Raw genomic sequence first — 25,919 nt, forward strand, 5'->3', positions numbered from 1 at the left:
ATTAATATGATCACACCTCTCATATACTATGTGATCATGTATTGTGTGAACTCTTGCTCGACATGTCCGCTGTTTGTTTAAATAAGCATTTGTCACCTGATCACTAAGGTGTGACCGACGCATAACTATTGACTGTTGATGCTAGTTGTATTGTCCATGGAGGGCGGATGTTTTTCCCTTTAGGCATGTCTCAGCCATCAAAGCAGGCGGCCACCTTAATACGAAGGTGTGTCTTTATTGTTATTTCATTCCCTTTGATCTAGTTTCGTCCACCTGACATGGTTGGATTGTCTCATGTTTGGCAAGCTCACCTAAGCTGTCTATCGAAAAAAATCTTTAACCTTCGTATACTATATTACTAATACTAACTTTAAAATGTTAAGTGCAATATTACAAATTTATACGCCAAACATTTCTTACAATTATTAGATAGGCATATAAACAAGATTAAAACAAAACCATATGACAATCAATAAAAAAATATTTCAGATCAGCTAAAATCATCAACTACACTATTAAAATTTAGGTGTGAGATATTTTGTCTGAGATCAATTGTCCATGGTATCATTTGTCCTGATATATTTTGTCCTGGTATCTTTAGTCCGTGAGATCATTTGTCCTTGAAATCATTTGTCCTGAGATCATTTGTCCTGAGATCATTTGTCCGTGAGATATTTTGTCTGAGATATTTTGTCTGAGATCATTTGTCCTGTCACCGTTAATATATATGTAGGTATGTGTCTGTATATATATATATATATATATATATATATATATATATATATATATATATATATATATATATATATATATATATATATATATATATGGGATTATGCTTTATTCATACTTTTAGTATGGACTACAAGAATGTTACTGCGATGTTTTATCCAGAGTATAAACCAATAAAAAGATCTACTCATGTCATGAATACATTCCTATATATATACAACCATAACATGTTTTTATACAAATAAAAGTAATATATACAAGTAAGTATTTTTGTTTGCTTTTTTTAAAACATAGTGAATCTATATGTTGACATAAAACGGTGAATATGGCAATCATTATGCTGACATAAGCCGGTGATTAAGGCAATCATTATGCTAATGTACACCAGACGTGGTTAGACAGCACAAGTTTATTGTAAGGTCAGATAATTGCTTTAATTACATTTAATAATCACCTCCAGTAGACAGCCAAAACTGTATTCAATTTGTGGTTTCATGAGTTGATGTGAGAGTAACATGAACAGATAATCCAACCCATCTCTATACAACATATTTTTCTATCTTCTTTGTTCCTAATGGCAATATTGGAGAGGATTTCCTCCAACACAATGAAGTATTGTCAACATGCTGTGTGCTATAGGATGTTGACTCCAACTTAAGCCTACTTACTTGCAGGTGTGCTTCCACAGCCAATGTCCATCCAATAGCAGCCACGCAGCAGTTAGGGTTGTCTCTCCTAGAAGGGTTGCTATCTAAGCTACATAACAGGAATTAAATAGAAAATACCAACAAAAGATTTATTACATTTAATAAAAACACATTTTTAATGTGTTTTTTATGTAAAATTATAGTTAATATAAAAAATTCTTGGTAAATATGGTTTAAGATATACGCTGACAAATTAACTCCACATTCTTAAATATACACTGACAAATTTATTCCACATTATTAAATATACGCTGACAAATTTATTTCACATTCATAGAGTATGTAAAGTAGTCATAATTAATTATAAGTGAGATGTTTACATAAACAGTTTATAGACTTTATGTCTCGGGTACTTAGAGATATAACTGTTTAAAACATGTTTAAAAATTTGCCATTACATGAAATGTTTGAAACACAAATGTATTTTTTTTTTAAATACAAAACTTTTACAAGATTTTTATTTTTCAAAGGTTTTAAGAAAACATTTTTCTAAAATGGTAGCATAATTTTTTTCCACAACAAATTTGAAAATTTAAAAAAAAATAAAATGGGCTACCACATTAATAAGAGAGCTAACACCTCAGTTAGAGGGGGTACCACATCATTTATATAGGGCTACAGGACAGATAACTTTGACAGAAGTCTATGAAACTAGCGCAGATAAACTTGTATCAATTATAGAGTCAATATTGCACATACTAAATGGTTTGATTCTCCTCAGGTGATTCCCACCTGTATCAGGTGATTCCCACCTGTATCAGGTGTTGCCCACCTGTGGGTCAAGTGTTACCCACCTGTGGCTCAGGTGTTGCCTATCTGTAGGTCACATGTTGCCCACCTGTGGGTCAGGTGTTGCCCACCTGTGGGTCAGGTGTTGCCCACCTGTATCAGGTGTTGCCCACCTGTGGGTCAGGTGTGATAAACCCTAACGACTTCTTTGATTTCCATCCTACAAATGGGGCAGGCGTCGTGTCTATCTTGCAGCATCTTGCCACATTGATGGCAGGTGACCATGTGATGGCAGGGACTCAACAGGCAGTCTCGTAACCTGTCCATACAAATTGCGCAGTCTCTTTCTAGGTCGCTTGGTATGATAGCTGAGGCTGAAACAGGAGAAATGGGTCGATACTTTAATAGGGGGTGGGGAAGTCATCAGTTGGAAACAAATAATAACATTATTTATGTAGGTAAAGAGAAAAATGGTTTCCTACACCAGCCAAGATCAAGTCAATAGCTAATCATGAAAATCATACTAAAGAAATAATTTTAGCAGAAGGTTGCACAAAGGTAAATCCAAAATTCTTCAGAAACATTTTTCAGTCATTACATAGTTGGGGAGGCGTAGGTAGTTTTTGCAAGCATTACCTTCAGTTTGTATTTTCTGTACGCTTTCATTGCCAACGTGATGCAACGTTGGAATAGAGCGATCTAAATACGTTCCTATCCCTGAAGTGTTGAGGATTTCATCCAGGCGAGCTATATGGATCAGAGTTTGTTAGTTTTTCTAGAAATATTTTGTTGGCAAACTACTTCAGTTACAACAAAATACTTTGATGGGATATTATTAAATGTAAAAAAACCCAACTTTTTAAACGTCTAATTGAAAATAAGTTAAACCTCTTTTTCTTTCTTCTCGTTGTTGTTCAGTAAGAATAAGAGGCTGGTGGCCAGAGCGAAAGAATAAAGTCTTGCCCATCCTCTCAATCAGTTTTCTCACTGAAACAGAAAATTTGACCTTTATTAGCTAAAACAAAGATTGAAAAAAAAATCTTCCTACGAAAGAAAGTTCATAAATTGAATATATTTTTTGCTACACCAGATATGAATATCTTTTTTTAAAAATAAATCAGTTCTTAATTAGCTCCATGCATTTCAAACCCCAGGCTGAATTGTATGTGTAAGTGGATATACGTATATAAATAATAGATAACATTGTCTAGATAGAATCTCCACCAACACAAAGACAGACACATAATGGAGGGAATTCAAAAGACACTACGTAGTGGCTTATATATATATATATATATATATATATATATATATATATATATATATATATATATATGTTACGGTCAAAGCCCGAAGTCGGTCAATGTTGCTTGATTTCAGGCTTGGCCGGCCAATCTGCGGACTGGCCATGGTGGACCGGCCAAAGTCTTAATTAGAAGATCATCTGGCTAGGGACAACCGGCCAAAGTCCGAATTAGAAGATCATGAGCAGATTTTGTCCTTTTTTATGCCGTAAGGATCATGAAATTAAGTTTTTATTGATTATTAATTAAAGTAAATGATAGAAACATTCAAATTTTTTATTGTATTATAGTCTCAATCAATCAATATTATCATTTGTTACAAGTTGAACTTTTATGGCATTTAGAATTACATAGTAGCTTGTTATTTTTACACTCGCAGCGATTTGTTGTGCACTTGGTTGTGCAATTGCAGCGAGTGTAGCCTTGGCCCCCAGTCAATGATTGTGAAGATGCAATGGTTCGTAGTGATTTTTCCTTAGTGCCAACTGACGACTATAAGAGCAGTTTTTCGTGAAGAATTGAAAACTCACTTCTAGCATACAGTTGTTTTAGAACACCATGTTCCGTTCCTAATTTGTAGAAACCGCCCTCGACGCTCATGACAACTGCAATCACGCTTCGGGGATCAGCGCGACCTCTGTCAACATCTGTTATACGGATGCGTACATTGTCACCCACTTCAGCATCTTTAAATGTTGTATTTGATGTTTTAAGCATCTTAGCACCTTGAGTTTGCAAGCTAGTATGAGCTGCTGACCTGTGTTCCATGATGTCTTGTTTGTTGTGATATAATCTGCAGGTAATATTTCCTCCGTACCCTTCGTCTGCTTCATTGGGTATTCCACACATAGCATGGACATCGTTGCCACAGGATCCACAAGAATGCAATTCTGTCGGTATTTATCATGCAGTTCAGTCAAGGCGCGGTGATGGGTCTACTTTATTTGGTATTCCCTTTTTGTTGGGGAAATATGGTTTCTGACGCCCACGCCACCTCAAGTTGTTTGGACACTATTGTTCAACTTACAAGGAACGCTGCAAAGTTTTTTGAACATTCCGTCTTGTTGCATGTGGTCGGTGATGCCGACTGTCTTTGATTTTGTTCTTTGATGATTGTCATCATGGAGGAGGCTGTCACATACAGTTGTAGCCCATATATGGAAACTAACATGGATTTACATTTTTTTCTTTTGACAGCCATCTGCTATGTCTGTCTCATGGCCCTTTTGATCTATGTCGCCTTGCATATAGAATGCTATACAAACAAGAGCTAAACAATACGTTACAATAAAACCGCACCCAGAATAATGAAAACGCGATCACAACTTAGTCTAGATAGAACATTGGCCAGGACATCCCGGCCAGTGCGCGCATTGGCCGGCCAATGTACAAAATACGCTGTCAAGTTTAAGCGCTTCAGACTTTGGCCAGTACGTCCTGGCCAGTGTGCGCATTGGCCGGCCAATGCAAGAAATACGATCTTAGTCCTAAGTTCTTAGGGCTTTGGCCAAGAGAGCCGGCCAATGCGTGCATTGGCTGCACTCCGTAACATATATATATATATATATATATATATATATATATATATATATATATATATATATATATATATATATATATATAAAGTGGCATCACTAGGTGCAATGACTGAAGATGTAACCCCACCCTTCAGCCAACAATTCTGCATTTTCCTATGGCCACGCAGTAGTTTTCAATTGCCACGCAATCACTTTGTAAAATACACATATCCTTTTTTAAGACTTTCAGAACTCTGTGCACAAAAATCATGTTGCACACTAGCTTTTTCCCCTTAGAGGAAACTGGTCACCCATGTCCCCTACAGTATTATTTAAACAACTAGATAAATGGCCCGTTGAGGAAGGGTACAACGGGCGCTAGGCTGATAGTGCTGTCTCTTTTCTCTAAACTAAAACCAACCCACCCCCCCACACACCACCCCCACCCCCACCCCCCCGACCCCCAGACACCACCCCACCCCCCACCACCCCCACCCCCACACACCATCCCCACCCCCACCCCCCACACACACCACCCCCTCCACACACCGCCCCCCCACCCCTCCAACCCCCCCCCCCCCTCCACCGCCCCCCCCCCCCCCCCCCCCCAAAAAAAAAACCATGTCTACCGTCCCATTCAACGAAATATAATTATATACTTTTTCCAGTGTCCGCCCCCTCCCAGAAAATTCTACCCCCCGCCCCCGAAAATTTCAAGTACCCCCCACCCCTCTCCGGGGAGGAAAAAGTCTGAAAGAAACACTGAAACCAACCCACCCCCCACACACCACCCCCACCCCCACACACCATCCCCACCCCCCACCCCCCCACACACCACCCCCTCCACACACCGCCCCCCCACCCCCACCCCCACCCCCCCCACCCCTCCAACCCCCCCCCCCCTCCACCGCCCCCCCCCCCCCAAAAAAAAAACCATGTCTACCGTCCCATTCAACGAAATATAATTATATACTTTTTCCAGTGTCCGCCCCCTCCCAGAAAATTCTACCCCCGCCCCCGAAAATTTCAAGTACCCCCACCCCTCTCCGGGGAGGAAAAAGTCTGAAAGAAACACTGAAACCAACCCACCCCCCACCCCCCACACACCACCCCCACCCCCCCCCCCCACACACACACCACCCCCCCACCCCTCCACCCCCCCCCCCCTCCCCACCCCCCACCCCCCAAAAAAAAAACATGTCTACCGTCCCATTGCAAGAAAACCACTTTTTAGATTAGACACATTAATTTTATTATAGAGTATCGATGAGGAAATTTCTTTTGAGTTGGGGAGGGGGAGGGGCTCAGACGTTCTTACGCGGGGGGTGGGGCTTCGCCCCTACCCGAAGAATTGTATGCAAGAAACTCTTCACGCAAACCACTTAGATTAGACCAAATTGCCTTTGTTTACTCGATAATCAATGACGTCATATAACTGTGTGCACTCTCTGGGTTTGAGATTATTTTCTACTCTGTGCGCTAAATGTGTCGACGTCATACTTCGTTTTTCGAATTACTATGCATGTTTTTAAATTGCTTGTCTTTTCTCTAGAGCGTTCTTGTCAGACAGATAGATAGATAGATAGAGAGACAGCGAAACTATTATTATAGATTATGTGAATTTGGTATCACCCCCTAAATGGTGTTGCCCCATGCAGTCAGCACCCTTCCCCCCCCCTCCACACATACACACTTGTGACATTATTGTACATAACATAAAACAGCCCATCAAATTTGTATAGTAAGCAACAAACCTTTTTCTATGACTTCCCCAGCTGTCTGTTTAGCTGGACAAATCTCCACCTCCGGAATGTAGTAGACAGGAAACAGAAATCTAATGCCCAAACTTCTCTGTAAATAGCACACACACAGTCAGTGATGGCAAACTCAAATGTTTAACTTGGTACCACTTGGATAACTTAAAAACTCTTAGTAGGAGGATGAAAAAAAACTTTTGGTAGCAGGATGACAAAAACATTTTTGGTAGAAGGATGATGAGGATGACAAAAAAACACTTTTGGTAGGAGGATGACAAAAAAAAACTTTTGGTAGGAGGATGACAAAAATAACTTTTGGTAGGAGGATGACAAAAAAACTTTTGGTAGGAGGATGACAAAAAAAACTTTTGGAAGGAGGATGAAAATAAAACTTTTGGTAGGAGGATGATGAGGATGACAAAAAAAAACTTTTGGTAGCAGGATGATGAGGATGACAAAAAATAACTTTTGGTAGCAGGATGACAAAAAAAAACTTTTGGTAGCAGGATGATGAGGATGACAAAAAATAACTTTTGGTAGGAGGATGACAAAAAAACACTTTTGGTAGGAGGATGACAAAAAAAACTTTTGGTAGGATGACAAAAAAAACTTTTGGTAGGAGGATGACAAAAAAAACTTTTGGTAGGAGGATGACAAAAATAACTTTTGGTAGGAGGATGACAAAAATAACTTTTGGTAGGAGGATGACAAAAAAAACTTTTGGTAGGAGGATGACAAAAAAAACTTTTGGTAGGAGGATGACAAAAAAAAAACTTTTGGTAGGAGGATGACAAAAAAAACTTTTGGTAGGATGACAAAAAAAACTTTTGGTAGGAGGATGACAAAAAAAAACTTTTGGTAGGAGGATGACTAAAAAAAACTTTTGGTAGGAGGATGACAAAAAAAACTTTTGGTAGGAGGATGACAAAAAAAAACTTTTGGTAGGAGGATGACAAAAAAAAACTTTTGGTAGGATGAAAAAAAAAACTTTTGGTAGGAGGATGATGAGGATGACAAAAATAACTTTTAGTAGGATGATGACAAAAAAAAACTTTTGGTAGGAGAATGACAAAAAACACTTTTGGTAGCAGGATGACAAAAACATTTTTGGTAGAAGGATGATGAGGATGACAAAAAAAACACTTTTGGTAGGAGGATGACAAAATAACTTTTGGTAGGAGGATGATGAGGATGACAAAAAAAACTTTTGGTAGGAGGATGACAAAATAACTTTTGGTAGGAGGATGACAAAAAAAACTTTTGGTAGGAGGATGACAAAAAAAAACTTTTGGTAGGAGGATGACAAAATAACTTTTGGTAGGAGGATGACAAAAAAAACTTTTGGTAGGAGGATGACAAAAAAAACTTTTGGTAGGAGGATGACAAAAAAAACTTTTGGTAGGAGGATGACAAAAAAAACTTTTGGTAGGAGGATGACAAAATAACTTTTGGTAGGAGGATGACAAAAAAAACTTTTGGTAGGAGGATGACAAAAAAAACTTTTGGTAGGAGGATGACAAAATAACTTTTGGTAGGAGGATGATGAGGATGACAAAAATAACTTTTAGTAGGAGGATGACAAAAAAACTTTTGGTAGGAGGATGACAAAAAAAACTTTTGGTAGGAGGATGACAAAAAAACTTTTGGTAGGAGGATGACAAAAAAACTTTTGGTAGGAGGATGACTAAAAAAAACACTTTTTGTGGCTGGATAAGCCTAAAGACAAGTGAAGTTTATAAAGTTTTATCCCTGTATCAACACTTGCATTTATGTGAATATTTCTATTGTACGTTTTCTTTCTTAACTATTTTTCTACACATTGTAGGTAATCAATTTGTTCTGTTTAATGATGTGTTTTTTAAATAGTCCAAGCATGTTAATATGACCTGTTTATTAATGACTCATTTAATAATGCTCCTAGCATGTTACTATGACCTGTTTAATGACCTGTTTATTAATGAGCTAGCACATCAATATGACCTGTTTATTAATGATCCTAGCATGTCAGTATGACCAGTTTATTAATGGTTCTAGCATGTTAATATGACCTGTATAATGACCTGTTTTTAATGCTCCTAGCATGTTAATATGACCTGTTTAATGACCTGTTTATTAATGGTTCTAGCATGTTAATATGACCTGTTTAATGACCTGTTTTTAATGCTCCTAGCATGTTAATATGACCTGTATAATGACCTGTTTATTAATGGTTCTAGCATGTTAATATGACCTGTTTAATGACCTGTTTATTAATGGTTCTAGCATGTTAATATGACCTGTTTAATGACCTGTTTTTAATGCCCCTAGCATGTTAATATGACCTGTTTAATGACCTGTTTATTAATGGTTCTAGCATGTTAATATGACCTGTTTAATGACCTGTTTATTAATGGTTCTAGCATGTTAATATGACCTGTTTAATGACCTGTTTTTAATGCTCCTAGCATGTTAATATGACCTGTTTAATGACCTGTTTTTAATGCTCCTAGCATGTTAATATGACCTGTTTAATGACCTGTTTTTAATGCTCCTAGCATGTTAATATGACCTGTTTAATGACCTGTTTTTAATGCTCCTAGCATGTTAATATGACCTGTTTAATGACCTGTTTATTAATGGTCCTGTCATTGACCTGGTTGATGTCCAGCTGTAGACTGTTGCTGGCAATGATGGCATCCGGCCGGCAGCAGTGAGAGATTCCTGGCACACATTGGAAGAAAGCAAGTTGTTATCTAATGTTATATTGGCAAGTTGTATCAAGTTGTACATTAGAAGTTCATTTTATTTTTAAATATTTTATTTAGTCCATATAAATATTCAGAACACTCTATATGTTCCTTAAATTAATTCGTAAGTGTTATTGTTAAAGTTATTTTTAAGAGGAAATATTTTTTATTGACTTTCAAATATATCTTGCTTCAAATCCAAGTTCTCAACAACTGCTTCAAATATGAACTCCGCTTCTCTGACTGTTTCTTCCAAGTGACTCAAGCAGAATACTTGACCCTGTTAATAAACGTTAAATGCTTCCATTTTCTTACAAATAAATTGTTTTACTATTTTCCTTTCTTTACTTTGGTCATGTATACTTTAAAGACTTTTATTGGATTAGTATCTTTTTACAAATCTAGTAAAAAATGTTTCTATAAATAGTCTGACAGTTAAAATGTTAATGTGTAAGATTCTTTAAAAATCTGAGATCCGATAAATAAGTAAATAAAATTAAAATATATTTTACCAAGAATTGTTTTTGAGGCAGCAATCCATCTTCATGCAGGGCTTTTTTATCTTCTTCAAGTACATCATAAACCTTGTCTAATGCTGCTGAACTTTTATCATAAATCTTTACCCTGTGTCCATGATAAGCAAATTCACCTGCAACATACATATCTTGACACCTAAACAAAAACCAATATTTATTGTTTGTGTGATTTGCTAACTTCTGCTGTTCAAGTCATTCATATTCTCTTTTGCTGTTTTATTCAAGCCCCAACACAAACCTCAGCGAGATCTACATAGCTCTCAAGAAATGGGATATATTGCCAGTGTTAACATTAAAAAGTTAAATTATTTTGTGATAAGTTTTTAATATAAACTAAGAACTATACTGTTAGAAATGTTGCCATAAAATCAGAAACTCCACTGGGACAAATTAGAGTAATGAACTCTTTTTACTTATGGACAGGCCCAGATCATTCAAATTATTACTATTAGAGAAGTTGAATGGTAGATTATTAGATAATAAAAAAAAACACTTCAAAGTTAGCTACACCAATATTTTCTTACCAGCTATTTTGATACCCATTAGACCTGCACCAACTACTGCTATATGCACCATCTTCCCATGTAAAATTTTAGTAGCTTAGGTTGCTGTGTGATTTTCAATACTGAAAATGTTAACATAACATGAAAATATTTAAATGAATCATTGTTAATTAAGATTCAAATGGTAAGTACAGATATATCCTATACTATAGAAGTACAGCTGTATATATTTTTGAGTATTTTATCCCAAACTTTATTAAAAACAACTTTATTAAAAGTAGGATTATATTTTCCATCCAATTTATAATCTATGGTATTATTATATGTCTAATATTTAGCCTATTGATTGATCTATATACTCTTAAGCTAAAAACATATTTCTGGTAAAGGAAAACAAAAGTGATAGGCTTATTTGCAAAACATTTTAAAATTCTAATGATAAATTATTGAACAGAGGCAAGTTTTTTTTAAAAATATCGATGTTTTAAAAAAATTTCAACAGCAATTTCAACTGGCTTTTTGTGACGATGTGTGATGGAGGGGAGGGGTAGGTAAAAATCGTCAAAAAAAGCGTGACATCATTTATGGATAACCCCTTAGTAACTGTATAATATTAATAAATCAGTCGTTTAAAATTAAAGTCTAAGTCTTAAGTGAAGTCATGTGTGTATAATTTTAAATTTATTATAATAATAATTAATAATTAATAAGGCCTAATAGTTTATGTATTAAGTATAGACTAGAGAGTTCAGTAGGCCTAGGCCTATTCAGTATAGTATAAATAAATGTTGGTAATCTATCGTTTTAGGTACGTAAAATCGCTCGCGACTTGTAATGTGAAAAACAGGTGACTCCTTAAATTTTAATAATTATTTCACATTTTGAGGAGGATTTATGTTTTTTAAAATAACAAAATGTTTCCTTGTTTCATTTATGTACCTGTTTTTAAACAATTGAATGAAAACTTATCCGTAATAAATGAAGACTAGCGATGTTTCCAACAGATGCAACCATGCTCATTTACTATAGCAGCCATCTTGTCTAAGTTTTATTTTTATAAGCTTATAGTGCGAGATTCAGGGGGAATCCACTCTATTTTACAAATGGCTGCTGTTTATATAGCAAATCTTGCTTTCAGACACTGCTGTGTAAAGTTAATTTCTGGCCTATATTGATATATTTAGCCATTGATTTAGGTTTATTATTCATTTATCTATTATATTTGACACAAACATGACAATATGCCTCTATTAAAGCCTTGACAATGAGGTAACGTTTTCATACATTTATAGCCGCGGGAGATTTTACGTACCCAAAACGATAGATTACCTAAATATTAAAAAAAAGGGCTAGCCTATAGACTATTATAATTAAAATAAAAAATAGGCCTATAATAATTATATTAGGCCTATAGGCCTATTTTTTATTTTAATTAATTATTATTTTAAGTAGGCCTATGTAATAGTATGTATGTAGTACTTATGAACTATGTTAATTTTTTTAAAAATATGATTTATGTACATGTAAGTACTAAGTAGGCCTGCCTAATTAAATTGACTAATTGAATTGTCGATTGACAAATTGTTCATTCAAATTGATTGATAATCGACGATCGTTTACATTACAACTTTACTTTTTTTTACTTTAGATCTAGAGATCTAGATTCTAGTTTAGGTCTTACCGATCATGTATGTAATCATGTAGATCTAGATTTCTAGATCTATGTATTATGATCATGTATGTAATTAGAATATGTTGCTAGGTACAAATCAAATTCGGTTGAACACTTGCGAAATCTAGATCTAGAATATCTAAAAAAAAATTTGTTTTTATTTTTCTACCATAGACGCCGGAAGTGTAAACATGTTGCATGGAGATATATGGAGCTCTTTTATAAACAGATGCAGCTAGATCTAGGTCTTGTTTTTGTTCTTTAACTAGGCCTAGCACATAAAGTGATGACGAAGACGGAAGCGGAACAATTTCCAAATAGAATCTAGATCTAGTAGTTTTGCTGCAAACGACACAAGAAAATATTTTTTTTAAAAGCTGTTTTTGGTCAACTAGTATTTTTTTGCAAGAGAATGCATAGGCACGCATAGTCATAGAACGTTCATGAACCATTTATATAATCTACAACTCTACATCTTACTACCCCATTCATCAAGGCAAGGTTCTTCACTGCTCACAACAAGTCAGGTGTGAAACTAAACATTGAATGATGATTGAATGAAAGTATTTTATTATTTTTATCATTTATTAATATGCCTATTTATTAATTAAGAGTAATAATTTAGATGCCCCCCCCCCCTCCCCCCTTGAAGAGATGCCTGGAAGAAACTTTGGCAAGAAATAGACTGTTTTGGGCGGGGAACTGCCAAGAAACTTGCTAGAGACTGTAGAAAACAACTTTCTTTGATTGTCTCCATGTGTCCTTGAAGTTGATTGGAAAAGATGATGATTCACCATCCTAACATACAATGCTGCACTCATTCACTTCCTCAAGTTTCATTTTTTTATAAAAAAAATTTCTAATCATCTCCTTCACATGCATTTGCGTTGTCACCTGGATCTACATCTTGCTTTTTTCAGGTGCAGTAAAAAAGAGCATATAAAAATCTAGATTTATTATCTAGAAATATAGTTGTGGCCACTGCAATAAATACAAACTAAACTTAAAAACTGTTAGGTGGTGTGAGATTTGAAAGAATAGAAAAAGCAGACATCTCACATTTCTGGTATTTTGTGAGAAAAAATTGGTGAAGGAAAGTTTTTGCAATTTACCACACTGCCTTTTCAAGTTTAACTTCTTGCAATTTACCATGTGTCATGGTTGGTCTCCTCCCCCCCCCCCCCCCCCCTAATCTTGCTATCTAAGCTTGAGTCAGAGAAACAAATGGTACACATTTATTTTTCAAAAATGAACATAAGATTACAGATTACAAGGAAATAGAGGTTTAGCATAAGTGTTTCCTAAGCTATCAATTTATACTGATAAATCAACTTGGTATCAAACTTTAGGAAAACAAATGTTGTTTGTTATTTTTTAAGTCATTATAAACAATGAAAATTGAAAATTATAACCCATGTTCATTCTTCAGCAAATGACATTTTTGTAATATATTCATTGCTGATAGCTCATTTTCTAACTCCTCTCAGGACATTTCAGATACCAGCCTTTCTTTAACAAGAAACTATTCTTCATCATGCCAGAAAAATCAGACAAAAAAAGCTCAACAAAAAAAAATAAAACTGAGGAGAAAAATAAGGTAATTTTCTTGAGTAATGTTACTGTTACATATCTACTGAAATTAAAAGGGAATTTAGCCATTTCAATCGTTTTGTTAGTTTATTTAATTAAAGTAAAAATATTTTTGTCATTCTTGCTAATAGTACATGATCATAAAGCTTGATTTTAAAATGCTAATATATTTTGGTTTTTTGGCATTGTTTAATGAATAAAGGTTTTTTATATTTTTATTTCAACTAACATGTTTATTATTAAGGAAACTGCTTGGTAAAAACAATAACCCCATTTAAGCTGGAACAATTGTAAAAGCTTTGCTTTATTATTACTAGCTTTTTTACATTAGCCTTTTGTTTCTTCATTTAAATCTTTACTCAGGCAGGTTTGAGCTATTTGGTGAATACTTGTTTATTTGATTTTACTAACTGTAGTAAGTTATCACTATAACATAAGTAAGCCATTGAAGTGAATCCACACAGGACTTGTTTGAATGGTGCCAACAAAGACACCAAGCTTATCTGTACTGTGTGAACATACAGCAAGATTAGAACCAATCAAGGAAGACCTTACATGCTGGACTTTCTGCTCACTACATCTTCCTAGCTTTTAGTTCTATATTTGACCAGCTTATCTTTTAGTATGCAACTAGTAGCCTACTAATCCAACATCCAACTCTGCCAGCTGTAGTTTGTGATAGAGAAATGCCACACCATCAGTTCCACTAGGACCAGGCCACACCAACCATTCCTAGCCAGCAAGCTGAGAGAAAAACTTGACTAGCATGTTTCAAGCTTACAGACAACCCATGACCCAGCTTTGAAGTACTCATTACGATTGCTTAAATTTGACCTCTGTCATCTAGCCAATTGTAAGTTGCTTAGCTTTATTTTGACATTGTTCAAGTGGATGAGAAATACAGTGTTTTTATTTCACCATTTTATTTTTATAATTTTTATTTCACTTTCTAAAATTAACATTTTGGTTTAAGTGTTATAACCTGCATTTGTAGATTTAGTTTTCAAACAAGTCCCATTCTATTTATACCAAATGTTTTTAGTCACTTATCCCTATTTTGTCCTATCCTATTAAGGCAAACATTTTGCATGAATTTGTAAGTCAGCATTCCAATTGTGTTGCTGATAACATGATTTCTTGTAACCAACTCTCCTTTTGTTTTTCAATGTTTTTTTTTCCAAACAGACAGATTGAGCAACCTAGGATGAAGGAAACAGGTCTATTTATAGCTTGTGCTTTTATTACACTAAGCCTTCAGCATTTTCATTCACTCTAGCATGCTTTAACACTTCTTTAACTAACATCTTTGGCTTGTTTTGTTTTTTTAAACAATTTGTAAATGAAATGACACTATTTGTATTTAAAGTATTTAAAAGTAGACAATTCTAATTTAAGAGCTGACAACTGCTAGATCTAGTACTTATGTCAGGATAATCTCACACTATGGCTAGAGTAATTGTGCATTATATTTTAACAATTTTAATGCATGGTTTTTGTTATTCTTTCTAAAAGTTGCTTTTGTCAATCTCTTGTAAAAGCTGTCTCACAAAACTACATCTGCTAGACAAGACATTGTTTGAATGACCCATGGTCAGATATATTTATGGTGATTGGATAATTAGAAAAAAATGTGTCTTTAATGACTGACATTAACTTAACATTGAGAGTAACAGAACTTTCAAGTTATACTAACATGATTGCCCAATTTTCCTATCATGTTCCTACACTTATGAATTGAATTTAAAAAAGCAGAACCTGATCCATACAGGCTCAGATGTGAAGGATTAGTACATCTTTTCAAAAGCTGCTGTGTGAATAACATGATTAAACGGACAGTGCATGGACATTAAAAGCTAGTTGTAATGCCCTGGCCTCACATATCTCAGTGACTCTTGCTCTGACTTGCCCCCTAAAAGATGCCTGCCTGTCAGGTTTTATGTCAGTTGCCATACAACCTCCTACTCTAGTCAACTAACTCATCGCCTGACAGTTCATGATAAGCATTCACTCACTGTATGACTGGTCGGCTAACATGAGCGCCAACTACCGCTAGACTACCCTGTCTCTGCTAGACTGGACTCCCAAAGTTGGGACTGTGAGCTCGTTTTAGTTTGATTGTTGTCTACCTTTTTTCGTTTTAGTCAAATATTTGTGTTCTAGCTCTAAAGCTCTCTCTTCTATCTTTTCATGTGATATTATAACGCTTAAGTTAAGTGCTGTACAAAATTGTGATAGCCTCCTACCGGAAAAATAAAACATTGGGGCTATGCCGAATGGGTGTATCCTAATATTTTGTTTTAAATAAAATAATTTCACACTACGTTGACAAATTCCTGCTTATTATAACGTTAAAGAACTGATGCATTATCTAGCGGATTGTTTTATATTAATAGGCTATATGTAGGCCTATTTGAATAAAAATAAAACGTATAGTCAACATAACAATGCTATACATTCTATGATTCAAATACTCACTGGTCGGTGGGCATCTGGCCAATGTGTGGCTAAAACAGTTGGGGCACCACCTAGAAGCATATGTGAACCCTATGTTTGGTGGCTAGCACATGAGATAGCCAACTTCTTGTGCTCCGAACAGTCACGTATGTATCCAGGGTAAACCCTAGGTGTAGTGGCATGAGATATCAGCCAACTACTTGTGCTCTGAACAGTCACGTATGTATCCAGGGTAAACCCTATGTGTGGTGGCTAGCACATGAGATTTCAGCCAACCACTTGTGCTCTGAACAGTCACGTATGTATCCAGGGTAAACCCTATGTTACTGGCTAGCATATGAGATTTCAGCCAACCACTTGTGCTCTGAACAGTCACGTATGTATCCAGGGTAAACCCTATGTGTAGTAGCTAGCACATGAGATAGCCAACTACTTGTGCTCCGAACAGTCACGTATGTATCCAGGGTAAACCCTAGGTGTAGTGGCTAGCACATGAGATAGCCAACTACTTGTGCTCTGAACAGTCACGTATGTATCCAGGGTAAACCCTATGTGTATAGGCTAGCACATGAGATGTCAGCGAACTATTTGTGCTCTGAACAGTCACGTATGTATCCAGGGTAAACCCTATGTTACTGGCTAGCATATGAGATTTCAGCCAACCACTTGTGCTCTGAACAGTCACGTATGTATCCAGGGTAAACCCTATGTGTGGTGGCTAGCACATAAGATATCAGCCAACCACTTGTGCTCCGAACAGTCACGTATGTATCCAGGGTAAACCCTATGTGTAGTGGCATGAGATATCAGCCAACCACTTGTGCTCTGAACAGTCACGTATGTATCCAAGGTAAACCCTATGTGTGGTGGCTAGCACATAGCTTAATAAGATATCAGCCAACTACTTGTGCTCCTAACAGTCAAGTATGTATCCAGGGTAAACCCTATGTGTAGTGGCATGAGATATCAGCCAACCACTTGTTGTGCTCTGAACAGTCACATATGTATCCAGGGTAAACCCTATGTGTGGTGGCTAGCACATGAGATATCAGCCAACCACTTGTGCTCCGAACAGTCACATATGTATCCAGGGTAAACCCTATGTGTAGTGGCATGAGATATCAGCCAAGCACTGGTCTCAACTCCGGGTGTAAACTTCGTGTCAGACTTGCACAGGTTTAATCAAGTGACGGCCACTAGCATGTCGCCCGGGCCACGCCGTGTATCCAGTCCGACCCAGAGATAAGCAGTTATCTCCGGCCTTCGAGCCGCGGTGTGCTCCCCACATGACTATTGATATTCTCTCCCTAACTGCTTGTCAATAAACGCTACTTGTCTGCCCGCTCTGTTTTAATGTATGCTCCGCTAGATAATGTATACACTTGTCCGTGAATATCGCCCTCATCAAGCCAGCCTGCACCACGTGTGTCAACTCACCGGATATAGGCATCGTGAGTTCAATGTGACTTGTGACTCGCACCAGCAACCCTCGCCACATGTTTCGGTTTTAGCTCAACGGCTGCTGGAGCTGGCTTGTTTTCGTATGACGTCATGATGAACTGGAGAAAAAAGGCCTTTAGTCCAGCGAATATGAAACCCGGTTTTTTCAAAAGGAAGATAAATTCTGCGCTAAAGGCATCCATACACGGGGTAGGTCAGTGCTTGTGTTTGTTGGATCGTGTCATCTCTTTACTGGATTACCTTTTTGGTTGGTAGGATTGTGAGGTCTCTTAATAGGTCTACTGTTTTGTTTGTAGGATTGTGTCATCTCTTTATTAGGTCAGCTGTTTTGTTTTTAGGATTGTGTCATGGGGTCAGCTGTTTTGTTTGTAGGATTGTGTCATTAGGTAAGCGGTTTTGTTTGTATGATTGTGTCATGAGGTCAGCTGTTTTGTTTGTAGGATTGTGTCATGAGGTCAGCTGTTTTGTTTGTAGGATTGTGTCTCAGCTGTTTTATTTGTAGGATTGTGTCATGAGGTAAGCGGTTTTGTTTGTAGGATTGTGTCATGAGGTCAGCTGTTTTGTTTGTAGGATTGTGCCATCTCTTTATTAGGTCAGCTGTTTTGTTTTTAGGATTGTGTCATGGGGTCAGCTGTTTTGTTTTTAGGATTGTGTCATTAGGTAAGCGGTTTTGTTTGTAGGATTGTGTCATGAGGTCAGCTGTTTTGTTTGTAGGATTGTGTCATGAGGTCAGCTGTTTTGTTTGTATGATTGTGTCATCTCTTTATTAGGTCAGCTGTTTTGTTTGTAGGATTGTGTCAGTAGGTCATATGTTTTGTTTGTAGGATTGTGCCATCTCTTTATTAGGTCAGCTGTTTTGTTTGTAGGATTGTGTCATTAGGTCATCTGTTTTGTTTGTAGGATTGTGTCATGAGGTCAGCTGTTTTGTTTGTAGGATTGTGTCTCAGCTGTTTTGTTTGTAAGATTGTGTCATGAGGTCAGCTGTTTTGTTTGTAGGATTGTGTCATGAGGTCAGCTGTTTTGTTTGTAGGATTGTGTCATTAGGTCAGCTGTTTTGTTTGTAGGATTGTGTCATGAGGTCAGCTGTTTTGTTTGTAGGATTGTGTCATTAGGTCAGCGGTTTTGTTTGTATGATTGTCAATTATTCACGGGACATCCGACACTTAGATAGAATGGATGTAATCACGATTTACCTAAGTACTCTCTTAAATTTGGTGAAGGCCACTCTCCTCCCTATACACATTAGCGTATTTCATTGGGTGCCACACAGACTGATACAACTGTTCACCTGCCTTCTACGGCTCCCATAGTGAATCGTGTGTACCAGTGGTGAGACATGCTCCCATAGTGAATCGTGTGTACCAGTGGTGAGACATGCTCCCATAGTGAATCGTGTGTACCAGTGGTGAGACATGCTCCCATAGTGAATCGTGTGTACCAGTGGTGAGACATGCTCCCATAGTGAATCGTGTGTACCAGTGGTGAGACATGCTCCCATGGTGAATCGTGTGTACCAGTGGTGAGACATGCTCCCATAGTGAATCGTGTGTACCAGTGGTGAGACATGCTCCCATAGTGAATCGTGTGTACTAGTGGTGAGACTGACACCAACAGCTGTATGACTGAGACCAACAGCTGTATGACTGACACCAACAGCTGTATGACTGACACCAACAGCTGTATGACTGACACCAACAGCTGTATGACTGACACCAACAGCTGTATGACTGACACCAACAGCTGTATTACTGACACCAACAGCTGTATGACTGACACCAAGAGCTGTATGACTGACACCAAGAGCTGTATGACTGACACACCTCCGACATGTCATGTCACTGACAGAACACTTGCATGTTCACACGCACCTTGGCCCGAATGTTTAACGCTCACAGCAACACTTTAATTTGTCTCGTCCCTTAACGGTTCATACAATTTATTTTTAACACAAAGTTTCTCTCCAACATGTATGTGAACCATTCACCAATCAATCTGAATGCCTGGATTGTTACATTATACATTCACCAATCTGAATGCCTGGATTGTTACATTATACATTGACCAATCTGAATGCCTGGATTGTTACATTATACATTGACCAATCTGAATGCCTGGATTGTTACAGTATACATGTAGCCACCCATTCCCTGGTCTCACTGTAGAGATCACCCAATGCCCAAGGTTTAGCACCAAAAAAAGCACTTGATAATACTTACCATGTATAAACGTCCTAGTGTCAGCAGGGCCGTACACATGTTTTGACCCCACACCCCATAACGTTATGACCATAACCCCTTGGATCGTTCACATGATAGTACAATTCAAGACCCGCTGCATCTACATTAGAAACTTGTGTAAAGCCTTAGAAACTTACACTGTATATTGTATTTGAACACACATGTCCCCGGCTGTTATCTAACAAGTGCATGATCACAAGATGAGTTAAAAGTTAAAATCTTTGGTAGAACTGCCAAACTTAGAGAAATACAATCCCTATACTTTTATTGTCTCGTACCAACTTTGGTTGCTTCATATTCATAATGTTTAAAATTTGAAGAAAAATAGCTACAATTTCTCCCAGCTGCCCCCCCCCCCCCCCCCCCCGTAGGTCTCACAATAGGTGTGTACACGATAGGTGTGTACACGACAGTACAGATGTGTACATGAGAATCCATGTGTGAACCTTGTTGCTCCCCAGGCCCTGAGTGGCCGGCCGCCGGTGTACAGAAACATGTCCACGGCCAACGGAGACATCGCCACAGCCGAGGCCGTGGAGCTGGCCGAGACCAAGAAGACGGTGACCAGCTTCGTGGGCATGTACATCATCGTCTCCCTCACGGTGGCCCTCGCCTGGCTCCTCGGCTATTTCGACTTCTCCTTCTTGTGGGTCTTCATCAGCATCGCCTCGCTGTTCGTGGTGTGGAAGGCCAAGATCAGCAAGATCATCACACAGCACCTCTGTCAGGAGGAGGCCACGCTCTACAGGAAGAGGGCCTTTCGTCAGAATGAGACGGCTGAGTGGTTCAACTTCCTGCTCAATAGATGGTGAGTACACGTCGGGCGGGGGGGGGGGGGGTGTCATGTCAGAGAGTCGTAGAGAGGTTTGTCGTCATTAGGTGTGTCATTTCAGATAGTACCAGCATTATTCATTATGTGCTCATTTTGTGTGTGACGTAAATGTGTCAACAATGTCGTGTGTGACGTAAATGTGTCAACAATGTGTGTGTTCATTGGGTGTGATGACACGCATGACTGTGCGGGTGGGTGTGGCGGGTGAGGGCTCAAATGACTTTTCATCTGCTGCGTCACGTGGTTGGAAAGACTTAATGGATGACCCAACAAAGAGAAGAATAAGTTAAATTATGTGTCTCGCTAGATCAATAGACTAAGCGGTGGCCTGGTTTAATCCGTTTCTCTGTGCTACTCCAGCTATACTTTCTCTGTGCTACTCCAGCTATACTTTCTCTGTGCTACTCCAGCTATACTTTCTCTGTGCTACTTCGGCTATACTTTCTCTGTGCTACTCCAGCTATACTTTCTCTTTGCTACTCCAGCTATACTTTCTCTGTGTTACTCCAGCTATACTTTCTCTGTGCTACTCCAGCTATACTTTCTCTGTGCTACTCCAGCTATACTTTCTCTGTGTTACTCCAGCTATACTTTCTCTGTGCTACTCCAGCTATACTTTCTCTGTGCTACTCCAGCTATACTTTCTCTGTGCTACTTCGGCTATACTTTCTCTGTGCTACTCCAGCTATACTTTCTCTGTGCTACTCCAGCTATACTTTCTCTGTGCTACTCCAGCTATACTTTCTCTTTGCTACTCCAGCTATACTTTCTCTTTGCTACTCCAGCTATACTTTCTCTGTGCTACTCCAGCTATACTTTCTCTTTGCTACTCCAGCTATACTTTCTCTGTGCTACTCCAGCTATACTTTCTCTGTGCTACTCCAGCTATACTTTCTCTGTGCTACTTCGGCTATACTTTCTCTGTGCTACTCCAGCTATACTTTCTCTGTGCTACTCCAGCTATACTTTCTCTGTGCTACTCCAGCTATACTTTCTCTTTGCTACTCCAGCTATACTTTCTCTTTGCTACTCCAGCTATACTTTCTCTGTGCTACTCCAGCTATACTTTCTCTTTGCTACTCCAGCTATACTTTCTCTGTGCTACTCCAGCTATACTTTCTCTGTGCTACTCCAGCTATACTTTCTCTGTGCTACTTCGGCTATACTTTCTCTGTGCTACTCCAGCTATACTTTCTCTGTGCTACTCCAGCTATACTTTCTCTGTGCTACTCCAGCTATACTTTCTCTGTGCTACTCCAGCTATACTTTCTCTGTGCTACTCCAGCTATACTTTCTCTGTGCTACTCCAGCTATACTTTCTCTGTGCTACTCCAGCTATACTTTCTCTGTGCTACTCCAGCTATACTTTCTCTTCACTCTACACACAATGTACTTGCTATATGCTACACACACAGGATACTTTCACTGTGCTGTAGCTTTCACTGTGCTATACACAAACTATACGTTCACTGTGCTATACACGAACTATACGTTCACTGTGCTGTAGCATTTACTGTTCTATACACAAACTATACGTTCACTGTGCTATACACGAACTATACGTTCTATTTATACGAGCCGACCCGCGGCGTATCATACGCCGCTATTTAGTTGTTGTTTTTTCTACTTTTCAGTAATTCATAATTTGTGAATTCGACAGTACTAATGCTGCCACTGAAAATATATTTGCTTTAAAACACTAAAACCCTCCTTTCCCCCAACCACCCCCCCCCCCCTCCTCGTGAAAGCAGCCTCCTCTTAGTTACCTACCCTAAGTTTAAAATCGTTTCAAACTAAATTATCTGCCACTAATAGCCGTCACTAAACCCGTCTCTACGCTTGTAAACAGCGTGAACCACAGCTCATCAGACCATGTGGGTATGGGGGGGGGGGGGGGGGTAATAGAGATATGCCTAGAGAGGAAGAGAGGGGACTGCTGGGCGCGTTTACAGCTTGTTTTCTAGCGTCTCCCAGAAGAGAATTATATATATAGAAGATAGATACACTAATTATAGGTTCACTATACTGTATATAAACCTTAGGTTGGATGTAGCGTAGGTATGTATCACCTACTGCCGTGGCAGTGACCTCAAGAAGGATTGGACACATCGTTTGTCTACGTCACGTGACATGGGTCTAACCTTTGGTTTACTGGGGATGTCTGCCACAGCTCATCTCTCCATTCGACTATCTTAGTTATTGAACCGACATTTTTCTAGGAATTTTTTCAAACAATTGACAGGATCATACCACTTAAATTAGTCAATCCCTTCTAAACTTTGGCCACCCGGACAAACATTGAGAACATTGTTGGTTCAACACAATCTACGTCAGTCGTTTGGGGTTGAATGTCTCTAACTACACCCTGGCCACATGGGACGTCACATTTCTACAGACGACGGCTTTCAACCTGTGACGTCAGACGTGAGAAGTTATCCAAAGACCTAGTTTGTTAACGTGGTCGTCATGTGCTAACATCAGACGTCAACATGTGACGTCAGCTACAGTAGCAGTCCCCATTATCCTGCCTGGTGTGTTGAGAGGTTTTCTAACAGACAATACATACAAATGTGCTCAGTAGTCCTTGACCTTTGTCAATGTGTCACAGTGTCGTTCTCTTGTCCTACTCACCACATTTACATATTCAAACAGATCTAAACTGATCCATCTGCACGATACTAACGTTGTTTGTAGATCAGTTGACGGTTGTTGATCTAATATAGCCAATACTTCAATATGGCTCCAGCTATTTAACATGAGCGTGTAACGACCTACCCTTTTAGCCTTCATTAAACCCAACCTAAATGTGTCCTTTCAAAAGGCCAGCGATGTGATAGCAACTTTTTAAATATTTCATTTAATTGGTTGACGGAGTTGTTTGTTGTCGTCAGCTCGTGGAAATGTCTAGTTGTTGGTTTAGTTTTTAAACGATTGGCCGTAAATTTTACGCTGGTACTTCATCCTCCCCTGCCCCACCTCCCATCTGTATTGGATGTGTTATCATGTTGGTGGCAATACAGGGGCGAGGGGAGGGAGGGGGGGGGGGTCAGAATGAAAACGTCCAACTGATATTCTAAAGCAGCTGGAGTGGACTGTGGAATGGGCAGCTGAAGAGGAAATGATTAGATTATTTGTGAGTGACCTTTTCTTTCTCGTCTCCGGCCCAGCTGGTCATCGATCTTTGCCTCACAAGATACCGTGTACACGGGCAGAGAGTAGATTGATGGAATACGTTGCCCAATTTATGCTTGGGGGAAACATTTACTCCTAGCTATATCAGTACCGTCCCTGAAAGTTTGGTTTAAAAATTGAATAGGCTCAACTTTCAATTCTATCCAAACCTGAAAGTTTGGTTTAAAAATTGAATAGGCTCAACTTTCAATTCTTCCCAAACCTCAAAGTTTGGTTTAAAAATTGAATAGGCTCAACTTTCAATTCTTCCCAAACCTCAAAGTTTGGTTTAAAAATTTAATAGGCTCAACTTTCAATTCTATCCAAACCTCAAAGTTTGGTTTAAAAATTGAATAGGCTCAACTTTCAATTCTATCCAAACCTCAAAGTTTGGTTTAAAAATTGAATAGGCTCAACTTTCAATTCTATCCAAACCTCAAAGTTTGGTTTAAAAATTGAATAGGCTCAACTTTCAATTCTATCCAAACCTCAAAGTTTGGTTTAAAAATTGAATAGGCTCAACTTTCAATTCTATCCAAACCTCAAAGTTTGGTTTAAAAATTGAATAGGCTCAACTTTCAATTCTATCCAAACCTCAAAGTTTGGTTTAAAAATTGAATAGGCTCAACTTTCAATTCTATCCAAACCTCAAAGTTTGGTTTAAAAATTGAATAGGCTCAACTTTCAATTCTATCCAAACCTCAAAGTTTGGTTTAAAAATTGAATAGGCTCAACTTTCAATTCTATCCAAACCTCAAAGTTTGGTTTAAAAATTGAATAGGCTCAACTTTCAATTCTATCCAAACCTCAAAGTTTGGTTTAAAAATTGAATAGGCTCAACTTTCAATTCTATCCAAACCTCAAAGTTTGGTTTAAAAATTGAATAGGCTCAACTTTCAATTCTATCCAAACCTCAAAGTTTGGTTTAAAAATTGAATAGGCTCAACTTTCAATTCTATCCAAACCTCAAAGTTTGGTTTAAAAATTGAATAGGCTCAACTTTCAATTCTATCCATACCTGAAAGTTGGGATTAAAGCCTCGTTTTTCTTGAATGAAGTCGGATGTCGTTTGTTGCTTATCAATTCACCTAATGGACAGTGTTGCGTGTTCAATGTTTATCATCGTCAATATTGGGAGACTGTGACCAACTCACTAAGCAATGCATCCAATTTGGATGTTTGTCGAGAGTTCGGTGAATGCATAGCCGGGTAAAGTTATCTAGGAAATATTACAATACAATGCCCTTTAGACGAAGGAATAATTGGAGTTAATTAGATGATTCAACATAGACTGTCACAACAGTGGGCGACAACAGGGCTATACTGAACAACTAGCTGATTAAACTTGCTCATAAACAAACGCTGAGACATTCACCTGAAAATGTGGTTATCTTGCTGCTCTTACCCTGCCTCTCTCGCTGTGTTGTCCTGGAGAGAACATCTGGGGCCGCGATTTTACACAATATGTGTATACATAGAGAAAATTGAATTGATAGAGATATACTTGAAGTGTTATGGGTGACACCCATCTATATATGTAATCCACTCCCACCTAGCTAGGTGATGTGAACATTTAGAAATATTACTCAGTGTACGTCATGTTTCCACCATGCTAACATCAGATTTCATAGCTGTGAATAATTCATGTGACACAGATCGTGCACGGGGACGTTGTTGTTGCAACTATTGTGAGATCACTTTCAGTATCTCTCAGCTAATGACAGCTTTCATTTACCATTACTTCAGGCTGTTGATTCTGTTTCAGGTGGGAATTGGCCGCGCTAGGTGTGCGGGCTGGGTGGCCGCACCAGGTGTGCGAGCTGGGTGGCCGCACCAGGTGTACGGGCTAGATGGACGCGCCAGGTGTGCGGGCTGGGTGGCCGCGCCAGGTGTGCGGGCTGGGTGGCCGCGCCAGGTGTACGGGCTAGATGGACGCGCCAGGTGTGCGGGCTGGGTGGCCGCACCAGGTGTACGGGCTAGATGGACGCGCC

The 25,919-nt window shown here is 38.3% G+C and overlaps 2 protein-coding genes across 11 annotated transcripts in view; one reads left to right on the forward strand and one right to left on the reverse strand.

The window, feature by feature from the left end:
* Positions 1-1,983: 1,983 nt before the first annotated feature.
* On the reverse strand, positions 1,984-17,202 carry LOC131957379 (3-hydroxybutyryl-CoA dehydrogenase). 4 transcript variants are annotated; one of them, XM_059322151.1, is made up of 9 exons: positions 16,249-17,202; positions 10,533-10,633; positions 9,985-10,121; positions 9,647-9,752; positions 9,352-9,446; positions 6,744-6,840; positions 3,057-3,155; positions 2,805-2,915; positions 1,984-2,542 (listed from the first exon to the last, which is right to left on the reverse strand). In XM_059322151.1, the coding sequence occupies exons 2-9, from the start codon at positions 10,582-10,584 to the stop codon at positions 2,349-2,351; spliced, it is 891 nt and encodes a 296-aa protein (XP_059178134.1). In that variant the 5' UTR covers positions 10,585-10,633; positions 16,249-17,202; the 3' UTR covers positions 1,984-2,348. The 4 variants fall into 4 exon arrangements, with proteins under 4 accessions (XP_059178134.1, XP_059178136.1, XP_059178133.1 ...); XM_059322153.1 differs by lacking the exon at positions 16,249-17,202 and adding an exon at positions 12,353-12,431; XM_059322150.1 differs by lacking the exon at positions 16,249-17,202 and adding an exon at positions 12,193-12,343.
* The window catches only part of LOC131957377 (uncharacterized), a 46,356-nt gene continuing 32,943 nt past the window's right edge, over positions 12,507-25,919 (forward strand). For 2 of the 7 annotated variants that reach the window (XM_059322142.1, XM_059322143.1), the window contains exons 1-2: positions 17,639-17,877; positions 20,387-20,733. In XM_059322142.1, the coding sequence (XP_059178125.1) occupies positions 17,779-17,877; positions 20,387-20,733 (446 nt within the window). In that variant the 5' untranslated portion in view covers positions 17,639-17,778. Of the gene's footprint in view, positions 12,711-13,589; positions 13,781-14,439; positions 14,627-14,958; positions 14,991-17,638; positions 17,882-20,386; positions 20,734-25,919 lie in introns of those variants that run through there. The other 5 variants (XM_059322146.1, XM_059322144.1, XM_059322145.1 and 2 more) reach the window with 5 other exon arrangements.

The sequence above is a fragment of the Physella acuta genome, unplaced genomic scaffold (genome assembly GCF_028476545.2).
Source record: "Physella acuta isolate Inbredline_101_S28 unplaced genomic scaffold, ASM2847654v3 ptg001237l, whole genome shotgun sequence".
Classification (NCBI taxonomy): domain Eukaryota; kingdom Metazoa; phylum Mollusca; class Gastropoda; family Physidae; genus Physella; species Physella acuta.

Bases quoted from the DNA above. Each gene is read 5' to 3' on its own strand.
- LOC131957379 (XM_059322151.1), bottom strand. From the start codon at position 10,584: ATGGTGCATATAGCAGTAGTTGGTGCAGGTCTAATGGGTATCAAAATA. The intron at 9,753-9,984 runs GTAAAATATATT...GTTTATTAACAG, and splicing joins TGCCTCAAAAACAATTCTTG to GGTCAAGTATTCTGCTTGAG. The intron at 2,543-2,804 runs GTAATGCTTGCA...CTCCTGTTTCAG, and splicing joins ACAGAAAATACAAACTGAAG to CCTCAGCTATCATACCAAGC.